We start from the raw sequence: 19,576 nt of genomic DNA, 5'->3' as shown, positions 1-19,576 counted from the left end.
TGAAAATTTTCTTCTTTTATTTTACAAAGCCACAGATATAAAGTTACGCAAAAATCCATTCAGCACTGCTAAGACAATCAATCCTTGATCAACTGTTTTTCCCTGTACCAGGTAAACTCTGAGGCTGTATTTGTGATCTGATTAAACAGGCATATTAGGCAACCACACGATTACTATTCCACAGCAAACACTGTATAGTGAGCAAACCACAGGACCACCTTTGCTTCCAATTTCATCATTCACAAATGGGGACAACAACACTGTCCCAGATTCTAGCCCACAGAGACTGAGATAATGATGGGAAAAATTAAAGATTATTTGCATCTTGTCTCCGGCTAATGCAATATAATTTAGTTTGAGATCCATTATGCTGCAAAGATATCATGATAGAGTGAAATGGTTTTCAGATATTTTTTTTAGAGCAGAAATTTTTATCATAGGAAATTTTATGTAGTGCCCTAGTATTTGAGTCTAGTAAAGCCAAAACTATTCTAGTTGAAGCTGGACAGGGAGACCCAGAGCCCATTCCTCATAGCAGTGTAAGAAGTACTGGTCAGAACATAGATCTAACAAGTCAGAAGACTAGAGTTTCAGTCTAGGCTCTGCCCACGACTAGCATTTCATGTAACTCATCTAAGTCTCAGTTTCTTCATCTATAAAATGGGAATAAGGATCTTTCCTGCTGTGACTCCCAAATGAGACAGAGTACAAGTCTTTATTAAGCACTGAGCAGGAATATAAGGCACAACTGAATTTGCTTTGGTGACATTCTCTCCTTTCCTCAAGCCAAACAGTCCATAGGCCCATATTACCCTGTAGTCAAGGCTCACACATTCATCAGCTTCCACCTTAACTCTGGACTTGCCCTGACACTGAACTGCGGGCAACCTGTTCTCACACGGTGCTCCATTCCGAGGTGAGAAAGGTACTCATGCTTGTTGGGCACCTGCTATGAGCCGGGTAGTGCAATATGCAATTTTAGCTCATTTAATCTTCCTTCCCTCCTTCCTGAAAATAACAGCTTTTGGGGAAAGTATTAATGTCATCATTCCCATCATTCCCATCTTACAGAGGGGGAAACAACTCATGGAGGTTACGTGTAGAATATGGGCACAGACTCAGGTTTTCCTTGTGCAAACTGCTTTGATTTATTCATGAGAAAAAAGAAAAAAGTTACATAAAAGGATAAGGCCATCTAACAGGGTATTCTAGTACTCCATTAATACATTTTTTGGAAGCTTAAGTGCCCTCAAACATTCTCTCATTTGATACTGTTCCAACTGAACATCTATAAAGCAAATATGGAAATCCAGTCCTAATAATAGTTTGGGACATTTGTAAAGCCTTCCCTGTACAGGTCTCTTAGGGTCTCATTTCAGGCTTTCAGATCACTAAACTATTTATTATCAGCGCTTAGCTCTATCTAAAATGGACTCAGTAAATTGCAGCTTTGAAGGAACCTGCACTGAGTGGAAAAGAAAGTGGGTAACTGCCAGGGAGCTGCACACAGCAATAAATCACTGCTCCCAACTTCCAAGTCCAGGTGACCGGGTGCAGACAAAGGCATGGTACCAGAGGATGGAGAAAATCTGGGAGAAGGGGTTTTGGAATTTCATCAATTCTTAGGTTATAGATATATGTATTTAAATAATAGTTTCACTAGGCCAGGGTTGAGTCATTAAAATGGAGCAGAGAATGCAGTGATGAAGACCAAGAGAAGGAAACAACTGAAGGAATTCTGAGTAATCTTAATTGATGCTTTATGACTTTTTCGTGTAAGACCCAGAGGTGCCTGTCACAACGCATTTCATCATGGAACCATATTCTGAGGATGCACTATCAGAATAAGAGAATCTGCTGCTACAAGAGTTACTCCCTTTCTTTTTTTTTTTTGTTATAAGCCTCAAAGGACTCCAAAACATGACCAGGCAATGAAGGGAGTGAGACAGCTCTTTCTTTCTTTCTATTGCACTACCTGGCTCATAGCAGGTGCCCACCAGCTCTTTCTTTTTCAAAGCAATTTCTTCTTTCCTGGCAAATGGACTCTGTAGCTGTAAAATTCATACAAATTAAGAAAACATAAGTAAGCCCTACAGTATGTTTCTGTGGCTGATATCTGCCCTCTGGGGTAAGCCAGGTAATAACCCCATGGGCTATAACTGGGTTTTGAAATTCTGAGCTTGGGGTCAATCAGGCCAGGGTCATGGGTTTACTAGCTTTGCTTTGATAAATATCTTTCTCATTCTATCCAGAGGTCTTGCCAATAAATAAAAGGAGGAAGATTAAAGGAGAGAGGATTTAAAGAGTATGTGAAGAGCAATTCAAAGTCTAGCACTGTTTCTGGAAAACAATTTCAAGTTCAGGCCCAGTGAGGCCACTGCCATACACAGAAGACAGACAGCACCATTAGACTGGTGAGATTCCTTCGACTTGGGGTCTGCCCTACTGAGCAACTACCCACTGTCCATCTCTCTGCTGAACTCCAAGCTCATCTGTCTGACTGTCTAACTGGACGTCTTGTAGCTTCACATATCCAAAGCTGAACTCCTGATCCCCTGCTCCACTTGCTCTGTCCTTTAGTTGTTAAGGCCCCAAACCATGAGTTCATCCTTGACTTCTCTCTTTCTCTTACACCCCTAGGTATTTCCTAATCAATCAGGAAATACCTTTGTCCCTTCTCTTCAAAATGGATCTCATTTTCAGTATACTATAATCATTTCTCATCACCTCTTGGTTGGGTTATTAAAATAGCTTTCCCATTTGATTTCCCTGCTTCCAAAAGCTTGCTTTCTTAGTGTCTATTTCCAATACAGCATCGGAGGGATTATTTAAACACCTAAGTCACATCACATCATTCATTTGCTCAAAACCCTCCAATGGCTCCCCAACAAGACCTTGTGTAATGGGGCTCCCTGCACCTTTCTGGCCTCACCTTCCATTGCTCTTTCCCCGTCAGTTATTCTGCTCCAGCCACACTGGCCTCCTCTTTATTCACTAAACACCCAGAACCTCAGGGCCTTTGCCCTGGTGGTTCTCTCTATCTGGAATACCCTTCTCCCAAATACCCACATGGCCTGCTCCCTTAGTCCCTTACAAGTCTGTACTCAATTGGCACCATCCTAATTAGAGAGAGCTACTCTAACCAACCTATTTAAAACTGCACTCTATTTCCCTTATCTTGCTTTGTGTCTCCCCTGCATGTATCTCCTCTTAGCATGCTGTCATCTTATTCACCATGTGTATTGCCTTTTTTCCTCCCTACTAAAATATAATCACTGTGGGGGTAAGAAATATGTCTGTTCTCTTCACTGCTGAATTGTTATTGCCTTTTTTCTCCCTACTAAAGTATAATCACTGTGGGGGTAAGAAATATGTCTGTTCTCTTCACTGCTGAATTGCCAACACATAGAATAGTGTCTGGCACGTGGCAGGCACTCATTAGATATTTGTCAGCTGTCTGAACACTGAACATTGTCTAACTGACCAGACTGTCCCCCTTGCATTGGTTATGAGAAAGCTTTCAGTGAAGCATGTGGCTGATCTTTAGCGAGGATGCAGATTTACAGGGTAGGTATCAGCTTTATTCCTGGCTTTGTTTGTTTTTGCTTTTCTTTCCCACGGATTTCTATTGTACTTTCTAAGACAAGGGAGAGGCATATATTAATACAAATACATGCACAGTGTCAGTTTTATCATTTACATATCAACAGCATCACAACTTGTTAAATTCTGGTTACGGGCTAATAAGACAGAACATTTCTTCAAGTGGATATTAGGTCCCAAGCATATGATAAGTGCTTTTCATGCATGACTTTGTCAAATCCTTATGACAATCCAATGATGTAGACATTTTTGATATCTTCATTTTTAGAGATGAGAAAAGCAGGCTTAGAATGGATTACATAACTTGCTTACAGAGCCACATTTGTAAATGACTCCAGGTCAATCTGATAGCAAATTGGGTCCAAGTTTTACACATTTTGTTTCCCTGCTTTCACTGATGTTTGTCTTTGCATCTCCCCTTCCTCTCCAACATAGGGTTAAATGATTGATTTTTGGACTATTCAAGCTTTTTATATCCATTAACTCCGATTAATTGGATGGACTTATCTTCCTTGGTAAGTTGTACTTATTCAGTACATAACAAATACCTCCTGTTTGAAACAATTAGTCAAGAGCTAAGAAATAAAACAGAGGCTTCTTCAACCCACTGAATATATATTCCCCCAAAATATTTATTCACATGGAGTTTACATTTTTCTTCTCAGAAAACGACCATTTTATAACAACAGGGTGTATTGCTCAAGTGGTCTGCATGGAGCTGAGGTCTGCCACCATGCTGTGTGTGGCATACACAGAGGGAGGAGGGCAGCCTGATGGCCAGTGGGATTCCCCACTGGTGGTCAGGCCCCAGCCAAGTTGCTGTCCCTGTCTGAAAAATGAAAAGCTTGAACTGGATGGCCTTAAGGATGATTTTCAGCTCGAAAATCCCAATATCCTAACCCTTAAGCTTGGGTTAGATCCATCTCCTCTGTGCTCTTCCTATAACTAAGCACTGAGCCCCGTCTATGGTAAATCCCCCACCCCTAATCCTAGCCTGTGGCAGAGGGAGACCAAGTGTCTCTGGGTCTCTGCCTGCCCCCAGCACCTTGAGCAGGGCCTGGCATGTAGGAGTTGTTCAATACATGTTTGTGAAATGAACAAATGAATGAAAACAAGCATACATGGTCTACTCCTCTATTTCTTTCTGTTAGGTGACTTGGGTTTATCGTGTGAGCCATTCTGGCAGAAGTTAGACTTCATGTAACCCCATAATGAATTCCTGTCTAGTAGATCACTCTAATAGGCAAAACATATCACAGCTACCCTCTGCCAGTTTCAGACACTGGGGTTATTATCAAACTGGTCCCTGGCCCACCTGCTTAAATGCTGTGGCTCCTAACCACTCTTTGTGACTTTGCTGCAGCTACAGATACCAAGAACTCCAGTGGGCCATGGTACTTCTTGGTCCATGGCTGAGAGATGATGCAAAAGCTACATGCAGGCAGGAGATTTCCTTCATATTTGGATAGTTTCAAAGATAAGAGCATCTTATAATAGAGGGGAAAGAAACTTCAGAATGTCACAGGCAAAGCCTTAGGAAGTGAAGATATAAAGCCAAAGTAGGAGTAAAATGTTCGTACTTGCCATGAGGTTAACATTCTTACTTGGAAAAAGTCAAGGTCAAACATAATTCATCGAACATAATTTAGAGTCACTTGGCTTTAACGGAAGTGATTCCGCAAGTCTCCCTTCAGGTTTTAAGACTTATTATCAAAAACATAATAAAGTGTCCTATGTTTATACATCTGCTGAACCATTTATGAAATCCAGTACACTGTAGGCCCTGGGATGGGGTAAGGAGCCATTGTCCCTCTTTGCAGGTGAGAAACTGCATCTCTGAGGAGCCAGTCACTTATCCAAAGTGCCTCCTGCTTGGTGTTTCTAGCTGTTACCGTCTTCTAGCTGAGGACCAATGCAAAACCCCAGTGGTGCCTCTTGTCAAGGCCAGCTGGTGCTCATGCAGGTATGACTTAGGCTTTGCAATGATGAAGCCAAAGCACCTTGGAAGCATTTTCCCTCCCCCGCTGACTAACTTCATGCCAACTAGTCTGCAGGGTTCTACTCCACAGTTTCTAACAGTGCTTCTTAAGATTGGAAAACAAATGTATGGTAGGTGTTACTGCTTAGCTATTGTCCTTTTAGACCTGTGCACTTTTTAAACGTCATTTCAGTCTCTCACATTGCAAAGAAGCTCGGGCAGGGCAAACACAATATTAGCTGAGGGGTCAACAGACTCGAGGCCCAGTCCCGGCTCTTCCACTTGTTTCATGGTCTTCACCCCTCCAGATTAGCCTTTGCATAGGAATAAGACCTGCCTATCCTAGCCTTTGCATGGGGGTAAGGCCTGCCCATCTCACAGGGATGTGAAGAAATGAAATGGCATGAAGGGTGCATTACAAATTGCCAAGCATTAAAAGTGTCAAATATTGGAGAGCAACAAACAAAAAGGGAAAGAATCAGAAACAGAAAGAGATCAGGTGTGTGTGGTGGGGGAACACTGCCTTCAGAATTAAAACTATGTTACAAGTTGGCTTCATGCAAAAGCTCAGAAGAAGCTGTGTCCAGTCTTCTGAGGACAAAATGAGAATAAATATCAAACACATATGCCTTTCCCTATTTTTTTCTCTTTAAAATATAAGGGTAACAAAATTGACCCAGCTCTTAGAACAGGAGAAAGGAAGAGAAACAGAGCAGTTCTAAGAAAAGATGAAGCAAGCAAAATACCCTTCATGTGTGAGTTCAGAACACTTTAAAGATTGGAACACATGAAATCTTGCAATGGTTGCAAGTGGCATTTCTTGCAAAGTCCTGTGAAGGGGGGCTTGCTGCCTCCCCACTGTAGGATGTAGGTTCACAGTTATGAAGGCCATATAGCATGCTCCGATGCCAACCAGTGCCAACAGGGCAAAGAGGAGGTAGTTCACTCTCTTCCTCTCAAGCTCTCACTCCCACTCATTTAGATTCATGCTACTTTAATTTTCATAGTGCTTTAATGGATGGGCCTCACTCTGGCTGGCTCACAAGGTCTTGCTATTCAAAGGGCACCCACATGAAATACAGTTTTACTGGTCAAAGAGAAAAAAAAATTGTTCCAAGTGTTGGAAAAGGTCCAAACTTTTAAGCTACAAATCCCTGGAGGACTTGTCACTAACGGCACCAGCTCCTGGTTTAGATCCATTCTTCCAGCACCTGGCCCACTCCACTCAGCCCAGCCCTTCCTCAAGGAGCTGCTGAGACTCCCCTAACTAAATGGAGATCCTTGGAATGTCTTCTGCTGGCCTTCCCTGAGGAGCTCACAACACAGCCCAGTTTCATGACAGGCGGTCATTCTAGAAATAGTGGGTTAAAGTCTTTTGGGAGATAGAGGTCAATTCTGGGTAACTTACAAAATCGGGCGGGACTGGAAATCTTCCTGGTTCATCCTCTCGGACTGGCGGATTTTCAGGATCTCAGTGTAGCTCAGGTTCTGCAGTTTGCTCTTGAACTGGTCCAGGGAGCTAGGCTTGGTTGTAAGTGCTCTCATAACCTGCTCCTTCACCACCTGCATTACCTGAAGATGAAAGGAAGACCATCATTTTCCTGGGGGCTGAACCTTTCCCGTTCAGAAAAGTCTTTCTGAGTTAAGGGCTCCCTGCTTCCCTGGTGCCCTCTGCATGCATGCTCAGCATGAACCTTGAGCATGCTTTTCCAAAAACAGTCAACTTCCATTATGCCCATCTTCTATTTTCTCTTGCATTGCTGGAACACAAGGAAGGAAATGGATTGATAACAGGGAACTGGTGGGGTGGGGAAGCTCGGGGTGGGAGGTGTACTCCACTTGCTTGACACATTATGTGACTGCTGCTGACTCAACACTGTAAACAATGCTAACTCAAGAGTCAGAAATGAACGATGGCCAAGCAGCAGCTAGAGCCCTGCATAGTAATTATTTTTTTCCAGGAGAAAATCGCTGAGATACAATTAACTGTGGAAGTTTGGTTGGCACTGGTTCAAATGAATGTGAACAGATACTCACACCCCCCTCTCCCAGACTGCTTTCCCCATGTAGTTAGGGCCTGAGTGTTCATACTAATTATGCATTTGGAAATGTACATGTGGTATTGCCTCTTTGAGCCTGGTGCTAAAAAAAGAGGTTTATTAAATTAGAACAGACAAATCCCACTGGAAGCTTCAAGAAAAAAGAAGAATATTGTAATTTTCTGCCTCAGGACAGGGCTAGCCCACAAGGAGGCAATTAACCACTGCCTCTATTAATGTGGGTTCATCTTCATCAGGATGTATACAGCAGGAAAAGGCCAGAAAAAACACAGAAGCATCTCAGAGTGGAATCTTGCTGCTTCTTTTTTCACCCTCCATTACAGGTGATAGCAACAAGTGATACCATTTATAGGTATCTATGTGCCGGATGCTATGGTCGGTGCTTTATCTAAGTTTTCTTTCTTTATCCACTCAAAACTATGAGGTAGATATTACCATCAAGTCCACTTTACACATGAAGAAACTGAGGCTTTGAAACTTTAAGAAACTTCAAAATCATACTGTTGGTTGTTAAGTGGCTGAGCTGGGATTGGATATCAGGACTGTAAACACCCGACTATGCTGCCACCCATGCCACCATTCTTCGTGTCATTTGGGAACTTAAAAATAAGACAAACCACAGATGCACCCTGCTATGTGTTGAATTCTGTGCTAGGCAGTTTGCTGTTTATCACCTTATTTAATCCTCCCTCCAATACAGTGGAGGAGGTGCTAGTACCACTATGTAAAAGATAAGGAAACTGACTGAGAAAGGATTGATGACTTGCCCCAAATCACACATATGTAGTTGAATCCTAGGATCCCAAGCAACCCAGGAGGATGGATTTGGCATAGATTTGATGTTGAACAAATATGCATGTGATATATTTATTGCCTTCCGTGAACTAATGGTCTCATAAGAAAGGTGGACATGGCCAAGGATCATTACAATAGAAGTGCAGAAATGATAGAGATGGCAGACTGATGGACTCTGTTGGCAGGTAGATAGGCTTTTCATTCAAGACATTTCATGGAAATGGAAATAGATGAATAATCTGGAACACCACTGTGTATTAGCTGCTTTGAACCTGGGTTGCATCTGAATTGGAACCAATTGCATAAGCATTGTTTCATGCCCCCAGCATAATGTCACACAGGCAAATTTCCAGTTGATCTTTCACCGGATCTGCTTTTTTTTTTTTTTAACTTAGGCAAAATGCCAAATTTGGGATGCTTGAAAAATTTGGAAATTGTGACCATCTTACATTATGCGGCATAAATGATTAAATTTGGTCAAGGTTGAACTATAATGCTTTGCTGTATCATATGTGGGGCACCATAGGGGGTGCTGCTTTGCCCACTTAGATGTAGAATTGAGCCAAGGAGATCATTGCTGTTTCCCAGTGATATCTGGCTTTCTTGTGGGAGGCCGGACACGATGAGAGACAAAGATATAGTGATAAGATTACCAAAAATGAAGATACAATTTTTAAATAGAATCAGGTTAAAGCTAAGAGTTATAGAGTGACCTCCACTCCCCTCATTTTACAGATGAAGAAGATGATTCCCTCATGTCATGTGTTTCTTAAGGGGCTGTCACAGAGATGATGGTGTTTACACCACATCTACCTAGACACAGCAATGGGCCTCCTAAGTGGGCACGTGACCTGAAGTGACCAATCAGCATCCTTCCCCAGACTTTTCTGCTGCGTCTTGAGGCAGACCTGAAGCATGCTCTCTTTCCCTCAAATAGAGAGCTATAAAACTATGTCCCTTCATATATAGGAAAGGGGAATATAATGAGACCAATGCCAGTAGAAGCACAAAGAAAATAGATGTGTGTGTGTGTGTGTGAGACTGTTAATGGTTAAGCCTTGTTCAACTGTAAAGGTGATTCAAGCCCTACATTTGGTTGTTTGGCTACAAGAGCCTTTTATTTTTGTAAGATGGCTTGGATGATGGTTTGTTCCTGTCACGTGCAACCAAAGAATCCCAACAAATACATACGGTGAAGTCCAAGAGGAGGACGAGCTGTGGGGCTGAGATTGTCCAGGGAAAGGGAGGAGTAGGAGAAGGAAGCTGGATGGAAATAGCAAAGTTAATTCAACAAGTGACTTTTAAGAATCACCTGCATTTACAGGCTCATGGGTGTACCTCTGCAAGGAAATCATGATGATCCCTTATGGAATGTGGGGAACTCTTTAACTCCTACTTATAGATCAGGCTTAAAATCCACTCCTAGAGTCCCATTCGTCCAGCTTAAGACTTTGATCCTTGCTAGATGCAAGAATACGTAAGTAGAGCAATCCTTTGAATTTTCCCCAAATCACTTATAATTCAGTTTGAAGAAAGTAGAGAACTTTTCCTAAGACTAGGTTGATAGGGAGAAGGAAAAAGCAGGCACCTGGCCCGAGAGGAAGGGATGTAAGCAGTGGGTATAAAGCACAGGACAGAGGTTGGTGGAGTCAAAGACTAGCTTCACCTACTCCACTTCACAGTTTTGTTGGCAACATCCCTGAGAAGTTCTATGGTCACTCTGCATGTCAAGGAAAATAACCTCAGTGAAAGGTATCATTAATTTTTTTAAGAAGACAAAAGAGTTACATAAGTCAAACATTCCTCTGTGCCTTTGCAATATAGCTACAAGGTTTACCACTGATAGCTTTATGTCGCTGTTAATGTTTCGCATGTGCAAGACATTCACAAATCAAGACATTCACAACCACCATCCTTAACTCTATCTTCTTTAGAAAACATCACACCTTTTACCATTTGTTTGAAAAACCCACAGATGGTGTTGCAAAGACATCAGAAAATCAATGGAATTAAACTTTTAGTTACAGTATGTGCTTTGCCACAGACATCAAAGAAAGCACGCTCTTAGAATCTGCATTTGTTGTTGGTATTGCCCCATCATTCAATTGATGTCTGGACCATGTCAGTGGTGTGTTTCTGGAGTCTTCTTAGCCCATATTCTCTGTAATAATGTTACACATTACAAAAAAAGTGAGAGTCCCACAAGACATTTGTACTTCAAATGGAGAAATCCTTTTGGCTCCTTGGAAGACCAGTTAAAGGTGCAAACACAGGAGGTTCCTAAATGGAATCAAGCATTCTGGCAAAGTCCACCTATGTCCCCTGCTCTCATTGTTGGTCATGTAAATGTGCTGTGTTGTATCGCAAGACCTACTGAGCCTCCATGTGCTCCTCATCTAATCACTTCTCCCATCCTGCCTTTAACCCACAACCTTCATCCAGCATCATTTATCCATTTCTTCAACAAATGTTTTGTGAGCACGTACTCAGTGCAAGGAATGATGAGACACTGGAGGCCTTGTGCTGGATGAGCTCTCGGCCTGGGACAGTGGAAAGACACACACTTGCCTCACTCGAGGGAAGACGCGATGTCACAGGGGAGCAAGGGGTCAAGTGTTCACTCCATGAACGCTCATGGAGGCCCCCCCAAAGGGCTAAGGGCATAGCACCAGGACTTTAGCTGGGGCTGGTGGAAAGGCCACATGCAGACAGGCTGAGGTGCAGGGGAGGGGCCATTCTGAGTGACAGCAGCAGCCTGAGTGAAGGCTTGGAGGGGGAAGGAGAACATAGCCATGGGTGGGGAAGAGTGTTCAGCGGTCTTGTTTAATTGGAGAAATGAGGTGGAGCTGCAAGGTGTGGTTGAAAGGCAAGCTGAGTCAGATGGGGGATGGCTTTGATGGCTAAAATGAAAAATTTGGATTTTTTTGTTTCTGTAACCAAGGATATGTCACTAGAGGACTTTGGGGTCTGTGAAGGAATTTGATAATAGAAAGTATGTTGGGACGCTTACAAAGTAGTCATTATTCCTGCTCTAGTTGAGGTAAGGAGGGGATGTTACAGATGTCTGCATGGCTGAGACATTTTGCTTGGAGGATGAATGGGAGTTACTCAGGTGAAGAAGAGGGAGAAGGGAATTCTAAGCAGAAGGACCAGCATGAGCAAAGGCAAGGAGGTAGGAAGTACATGCTTCAAGCATGAAAGAAAACATGCTTTTGGAATCTACATTAGTAGCTTTTGGCAAACAGACAGGTACTAGCTGCAGTATGGCTTCTCAGCCTTTAGAACCCAACACGTGATTTTGAATCCAGCATGCATGTTTCCTGGGGCTTTGACCTTCCTCAAGATACTTAATCATTCTTATACACCAATAACAGACAAACAGAGAGCCAAATCATGAGTGAACTCCCATTCACAATTGCTTCAAAGAGAATAAAATACCTAGGAATCCAACTTACAAGGGATGTGAAGGACCTCTTCAAGGAGAACTACAAACCACTGCTCAAGGAAATAAAAGAGGATACAAACAAATGGAAGAACATTCCATGCTCATGGGTAAGAAGAATCAATGTCGTGAAAATGGCCATACTACCCAAGGTAATTTATAGATTCAATGCCATCCCCATCAAGCTACCAATGACTTTCTTCACAGAAGTGGAAAAAACTACTTTAAAGTTCATATGGAACCAAAAAAGAGCCTGCATCGCGAAGTCAATTCTAAGCCAAAAGAACAAAGCTGGAAGCATCACGCTACCTGACTTTAAACTATACTACAAGGCTACGGTAACCAAAACAGCATGGTACTGGTACCAAAGCAGAGACATAGACCAATGGAACAGAACAGAGCCCTCAGAAATAATGCCGCATATCTACAACTATCTGATATTTGACAAACCTGACAAAAACAAGAAATGGGGAAAGGATTCCCTATTTAATAAATGGTGCTGGGAAAACTGGCTAGCCATATGTAGAAAGCTAAAACTGGATCCCTTCCTTACATCTTATACAAAAATTAATTCAACATGGATTAAAGACTTAAATATTAGACCTAAAACCATAAAATCCCTAGAAGAAAACCTAGGCAATACCATTCAGGACATAGGCATGGGCAAGGACTTCATGTCTAAAACACCAAAAGCAATGGCAACAAAAGCCAAAATTGACAAATGGGATCTAATTAAACTAAAGAGCTTCTGCACAACAAAAGAAACTACCATCAGAGTGAACCTACAGAATGGGAGAAAATTTTTGCAATCTACTCATCTGACAAAGGGCTAATATCCAGAATCTACAATGAACTCAAACAAATTTACAAGAAAAAAACAACCCCATCAAAAAGTGGCCAAAGGATATGAACAGACACTTCTCAAAAGAAGACATTTATGCAGCCAAAAAACACATGAAGAAATGCTCATCATCACTGGCCATCAGAGAAATGCAAATCAAAACCACAATGAGATACCATCTCACACCAGTTAGAATGGCCATCATTAAAAAGTCAGGAAACAACACGTGCTGGAGAGGATGTGGAGAAATAGGAACACTTTTACACTGTTGGTGGGACGGTAAACTAGTTCAACCATTGTGGAAGTCAGTGTGGCGATTCCTCAGGGATCTAGAACTAGAAATACCATTTGACCCAGCAATCCCATTACTGGGTATATACCCAAAGGATTATAAATCATGCTGCTATAAAGACACATGCACACATATGTTTATTGCGTCACAATTCACAATACCAAAGACTTGGAACCAACCCAAATGTCCAACAAAGATAGACTGGATTAAGAAAATGTGGCACATATATACCATGGAATACTATGCAGCCATAAAAATGATGAGTTCATGTCCTTTGTAGGGACATGGATGAAACTGGAAATCATCATTCTCAGCAAACTATCGTAAGGATAAAAAACCAAACACCGCATGTTCTCACTCATAGGTGGGAATTGAACAATGAGAACACATGGACACAGGAAGGGGAACATCACACTCCGGGGACTGTTGTGGGGTGGGGGGAGGGGGGAGGGATAGCATTAGGAGATATACCTAATGCTAAATGACGAGTTAATGGGTACAGCACACCCACATGGCACATGTATACATACGTAACAAACCTGCACATTGTGCACATGTACCCTAAAACTTAAAGTAGAATAATAATAAAATTAAAAAATAAGATACTTAATCTCTCTCAGACTCATTTTTACTATCTTTACTCATTTTTTTTTACCACTCCTAAACTAGGAGTACTAATCATTTAGAATTCAAAAAGTTGTAAATTGGATAATGCCCCACATCCTTTATGGTACATACTGGATATCTAGCAAATGTAAGTTCCTCTTTCTGAGCCTTAGTTTGCTCATTGTAGAGTGCTAGTAATAATATGAAATTCACAGCGTTGTAAAATCTAAAGAAAATATTATAGCCAAAGTATGTAATATCCTGAGTAGAACATATTAGACACTCAACAAATGTCAGTTCCCTTACAATCCCAGAAGGAAATTACATATGTAAGAAGCTTCTCCTATAAAAATATTTTGGACAGGGTATTCCTGGGCCACACTTGCAGCAGCTGGCAACTTGGTAGGAATGCAGCTTCGTGGGCCCACCCTAGATCTACTGAATCAGAAATGCTAAGAGTGGCACCCAGCAATCTATGTTAACAGCTCTCTAGGTGATTTTAATGCATGCTCAAGTATGAGAACCACCAATTTCAGCAAATATCCAGCACCCCTTCTGAGTCTTTCATATGGCATCTACATCTTCCAGCGAGTCTTGTCATATCACCAGCAAGCAGTGAAGCTAGTTATTGGTGTACATTTCATGCTGTCTAGATTGTAAGTCCCTGGAGGGCAGGAACTATTTCTTACTTGTATGATGGCCCGTAGTACTTAATACAATATATCCCAGAGTGTAATATGGTTGGTATGAGCAATGTCAAAGGTTTTTAGGTTCCCATCTTTGATCTGTAGATTGAAACAACAAATAAGTCCTTAGCAGAATTATGAGTCTGCCAACAAAGTTTATAAAGCACACTTTCACAAAGCCAAAGAACAAAGCCCGTGGCCGTGGGATGGCGTCTTAGGGCTCCAGAGGTCATTTTGGGTTTGCTTCCAGGGCAGAGCTGGAAGGGGACAGATCTACAGCTAAGTGGAAGGTTTCTGGAGAAGGTACAATGGTGTAAGCTACTGGACACTGCCACTAACGGGTGGTCAATACTTACAAAAAAAGTACAATCTACCCCCAACCAGTGGTGTCCATTAAACTGATTTATCTTCACAGTGACGAGAAAAGGCTGTCTTAGGAAAAACAGATGCCAACCCAGTCTAGCTAAAAATGACTCATGTGGGGGAGACTTTATTGCTGGACCATTTTTCTTCCCAGGAATGTTCCTTACACACAACAAAAGGACTGAAGGCTCACAATAACCAAAGAATTGGAAAGATTCTGGCTGCAGAGGGGTCTGGGGGAAGAAGTCCCCAAGTGCTCATGTGTGGGAAGGATAATTTCCCAGAGGCCAGGGATCGCTTTGGGGCTACACTTTAAGGGTACGATGTGGAGAAATGGCCTTGCCCAGAAAAAGTGTGAGAAGTGAGGGTACAAACTGATGGCTTACCTGGTAGGGATAATTATTGATCCCTCCCTGGCCTACCTCCATATAGAGGTCTTTAAAATTGGGTCAGCTTCTGGAAACTCAAAATAGTTTCACTTTATAGTTTTCCCAGATCAGGGAGTGGAGTACCTAGGCCAGGCCATGCATGCAGGACATTTTGCTGAGTGGTGTCATGCATATTAAAACGAAGGAGAGAGAAAATAAAGGTGCTGTCTGGGCTCAAGGAGTAGCAGTTGAGGTTTCTGAATTTATTTTAGGACAGTGAGGCTTAGACAGGGGTTAGCAAACTTCTGTTAAGGGCAGATAGTAGTATTTCAGTCTTTGTGAATCATATAGTGCCTGCTGCAATTACTCAACCCTACCATGGCAACTTATATAATGACAGACAATATATAAGTGAATGGGCATGGCTGTGTTCTAATAAAACTTTATTTACAAAACACAGGTGGTGGGCTGGATTTGGCCTGCAGCAGTAGCTTGCCAATGCCTAGTGTAAAATAAAAACAACACCTGGCTTTGATAGTTAGGCAGAAGTCATTTCAAAGTCTGGTTCTGTCACTCACAAGCTGGGCAAATCACTGAACTTCTCTGAACCTTGGTTTTCTTATCTATAAAGTAGGGGTAATAATTTTTAATTAGGATTAAGAGATGTAGAGCATTGCACCCAATATGTTATGAGGCTCCCTCTGAATCACAGTCCTAGACATCTTATCCAAAAAAAAAAAAAAAAATCTCCTCGCAGCTTGCAAACAACTTACGTACCTTCACAAGATGACTCTGGGTGTTTTATAATACATGCAGGGTGGTTCAAGATTACATTCAGGACAAATTGAACAGAATTGGTTCTGACAGATTAAAGAGAGGTGTTTTCATCAAACAGTATTCTCAACTCTGCCTGAATGGTTTCAGGGCTTGGAAGATGCTCTGGCCTGTCCTTGCTCTTTTCTGCCTCACCTCTCACTGTGGTTCCACCACTGCAGTCCCCTGGTGAAGGGCCTCCTTGTCTAGGGTCCTGTGGGGTCAACCTTAATGTAAATGAAGAGAAACTGCTTTGAAATCACAGCTCAGCCAGTGTGCAACCTCTGGCTCCTCTCAATTTCATCATGTGTCCTCAATTATACCAGATGAATTCGAAACACTTTATTCATTAATAAATGCAAAAAAGCTTCTCTGCATTTCACAAAGGATGTGTGGTCTAATCTTGGCATCCAGTAATAAGAGAACTCAGCAAGTCATTAACTTCTCCTGCCTCTGTTTCTTCAGTGTGTCCCTAATGGCTCTCTGAGCTCTAAGCTCCTATGAGCATCTGTCTGAAGGGGTGATGAGACCTAATTTAGAGCCAAAGCCAGTGCTGTGCTTAACGTGGGCAGTGAGGTCCTTGTAAGTCTTCCTCTGCAGGACGGCATTTCACAACCCAACCAACGCGAAGCTTACAGGGCATCACATCAAAAACGAAGTTAAGTGCCATGAGAAAAATAATGGTCCACAGCCAATTGAAACTTTCTCCATTGGTTTGATTCTTCCTGAGTTATTCTTGAATGCAAACCACTGACAACCCAAGTCTTGTTCTCTGGGTGCCATATACCTGGATTTGTGACCATCTGTAACTCTGAGGGTGTCTTTGGTAAGTGATGGCAAGTGATGTAGCAATGATTGAAATAATGAAACTTCTTGAGCTTGGGAACTTGCATGTTGATGAAAGTCAGGAATTTTGCTCTGAGGATCAGAATTTTCAGGAGTGGTGGGATGTTGACTTTGCCTCTTGAATATCTGTTCCTTCTACTTCACGTCATTCTCACTGACCTCTCCCTGGACCCTTGCCCCATTGCCTTTCCTGGTTTACCCAACAACCTTCTGACTTCACCTCTGCCCCTTCCAGCCCCTCCTCACTCCAGCCAGCTTATTTCCAAAATGCAAAGCTGATCATATCATTCACCTGCTTAAACCCTGCAGGGGCCCAGCACTGCCTCTTGGGTGAAGGCCAGCCTCTCCAATGCATTGCCGTCTACCTGTCCATCTCATAGAGACGTCCTTACCTGGCCGAGCCCTTGCACCCCACGATCTTGTCTCACTAGGATCCTCTCAGTGCTTGAACTTCACTCCTGTGCCTTCATTCCTGCCCTTCCTGCTATCCATGACTATTACCTTCCTTCTAGCCCCTGCTCATTTGTCAAGCCTAGGCCTAGATGTTACCACCCTTGATCATTCTTCCTGACCTGCTGCACTTCAGCCAAAGTCAGGGTTCCTGTCCCCATTCTCCCATCACAGCCCCATCATAGCACTGACTGTACCATAATGTAATGACCTGTGCCCTCCTTTATTACTATCTCATCTCCAGAGCCTGCACAGTCCAGTCACAGAGTAATGATTGAGAAAATATCTGTTTAATTTATGAATAACGGGCTCACCAAATGGCTACCAGAAAGAAATAGCCTCTAAAATCAGTAGTTCTCAACATGTATTGTATTATACAATTCACAAGATGCCTTTGCCTGGCCTCATCCCCCGAGATTCTGACCCTGGAATGGGTTCCGGACATGGGTCATGTTTTGCAAAGCTCTCCAGGGGAGGTGCATGCGCAGCTGGGGTGGAGGAACACTGGTCCAAATTAGGCAGCACAAGAAGGTGGGAAGGAGGAATGACTGCAGTTCCAGAGAAAAGGGAGAAACGGCCTGCACCCTTCCCTCTGTGCTGCCCAATGTGACTTACAGATGCTGACCAAAGAGCTGAGTCCTCCGCTTGTTACTGCCCACAGTTTTCCTAAGGCTTGGTCTTCAACTGCTCCCGACAGCATCAATAGGATTGGTACTCTCACTGGGGACAGTCAGATTGGTGGACAGGAGACTGTGCCTGCTTTCAGCTTGCTTGGGTGGGTCCCTCAGACACGACCTGCTACTTGAGGCCAGACCACTCCCCCTGGGCTGCCTCAGTGAGAGGCATGTGGAGGGCATCAGGCTACCTGGATCAGGCACTGTGTAGGGACCTGCTTTAGTGAGGGCAGCCAACGTCTTCCAAAGTAGCCCATACCTCCTTGGGCAGCAGTGATCATCAGCGTTCCCAGAATCTCCATCAGAGCTGGGCAGCAATGAGTGCCCACCCTGAGCAGGCAGGCTTGTGGCTGGCAGTGTCCAGGCAGCACCTGGGGAACCTGAGGACAGGCTGTGATGAAAGCATAAAAGGTGACTTTTCAAATGTGCCTCGAGAGCCAAACAGATGGCACTGAAGCAGTTGGGAAGGGAGCTGCTCCCAGTGCTGCCACTGCCTTGCTTGGATTTGCAGCTTCTAATGAAACAGGAATGGATGGCAGGGGATAGCAGTGCTCAGGCAGCTTCAAGCATCCTGAGAATCTGATCATAATCCAAAATAGGAGTGTTGAGGGCCTTGGTGTTAGCCCCCTAAATAACTGGTTATGCAATGTCTTACCCTGCAGTTCAGCACAGGTGCTCACTGGGTGTTGTCCCACTCCTAAAACTCAGACACAGGCCATGAATAACTGCCCTGCACCTCATGAGAAAGCACTTTAATTTAAGGCTCAAGGCATCTTTGTAACTGGTAAAAATAAATAAGCAAAAACATTAACCAGGAATTCATCTTAAACTCAATTAGTGCTCAGTTGAAGAACAATGTTTATGCAAGCAACACCCTTCTCACTTTCTTTAGCATCTGCAGGGAGCTGATCCAAAAGAGGAGACAGAAAAGGTGAGGTTTGGGGTCGCCGCTTTCTCTTTGCAGCCTGCTCTTGAGATGAGAGATCAAGAGGCAAACAGCCATGTGACAAAGCTGCTTTTCTCCATTTAAATAGAGAGTCAAATTGAAATACAGCAATTGGGCTAAATTTGCTGGTTAGCTAATCGAAGGACCTGGCTGGACAACAGGAAGCTATTTTCACCAGTGTCTAATGGAGCCTGCCTCAGGCAAAGCCCAAGCAAATCACATTAGTGGGTGGCATTTAATCCACAGCCTTAAATAAACATGTCAAGCAAGTCAGTTCCAAACATGTGACCTTGAGGAGACAGGGTGGGGGAAAAGCAGGGAGAAATAGAGTTTCTTTTCTGGAAGACTCTTTCACCAACAGGATTGGGAGAAAATGGCTATAAATTTTTAATAATCATGCTACTGTTGGTTTTTCTAATGCCTGTTCAAATTTATCCATACTTTGCCAAACATGGGGTGAAAACAAAGCCTTTTACAAATCCTTCTGTAGTTACAAGGAATGACCCTCCCATATGGAAGGTCTCCTAAACTACATGGAGTAACTTCTGGGGTGCTGCTTTCTTGCACCTAAGTTCTGCCTGTCCTTGGTGGGGAGGGGATGGTGAATTCACTTCCCTGGGAGCTCCGCAAAATCAGGGGAGGAATTCCATTGAAGAAGTACCTGAGACTGGATGGATTTTTCTTTTCCAAGTTACACAATCATGATGCCAAAACACAAGATGCTAAGAATGGTTAGCAAACCCTCATTGTCTTTGTTAATGAATAAATGATATCCACAGGCATCCCTTTCAACATTCAGGGTGTTTACCAACA

At 42.9% G+C, this 19,576-nt stretch overlaps 1 protein-coding gene across 9 annotated transcripts in view; it reads right to left on the bottom strand.

Moving 5' to 3' along the window:
* The window catches only part of ELMO1 (engulfment and cell motility 1), a 592,800-nt gene that overhangs the window by 33,467 nt on the left and 539,757 nt on the right, over nucleotides 1-19,576 (bottom strand). For all 9 annotated transcript variants that reach the window (XR_004026459.1, XM_003268937.4, XM_030796572.1 and 6 more), the window contains one exon: nucleotides 6,990-7,153. Coding sequence is in view for 8 of the 9 variants with exons in the window: in XM_003268937.4 (XP_003268985.1) it covers nucleotides 6,990-7,153 (164 nt within the window). In the remaining variant the exon portion in view is untranslated. The remainder of the gene's footprint in view (nucleotides 1-6,989; nucleotides 7,154-19,576) is intronic.

Source organism: Nomascus leucogenys, chromosome 17 (assembly GCF_006542625.1).
Source record: "Nomascus leucogenys isolate Asia chromosome 17, Asia_NLE_v1, whole genome shotgun sequence".
Classification (NCBI taxonomy): Eukaryota; Metazoa; Chordata; class Mammalia; order Primates; family Hylobatidae; genus Nomascus; species Nomascus leucogenys.
Note: the sequence above shows the minus strand (reverse complement) of the source record. Positions and strands in the feature narration are given on the sequence as shown.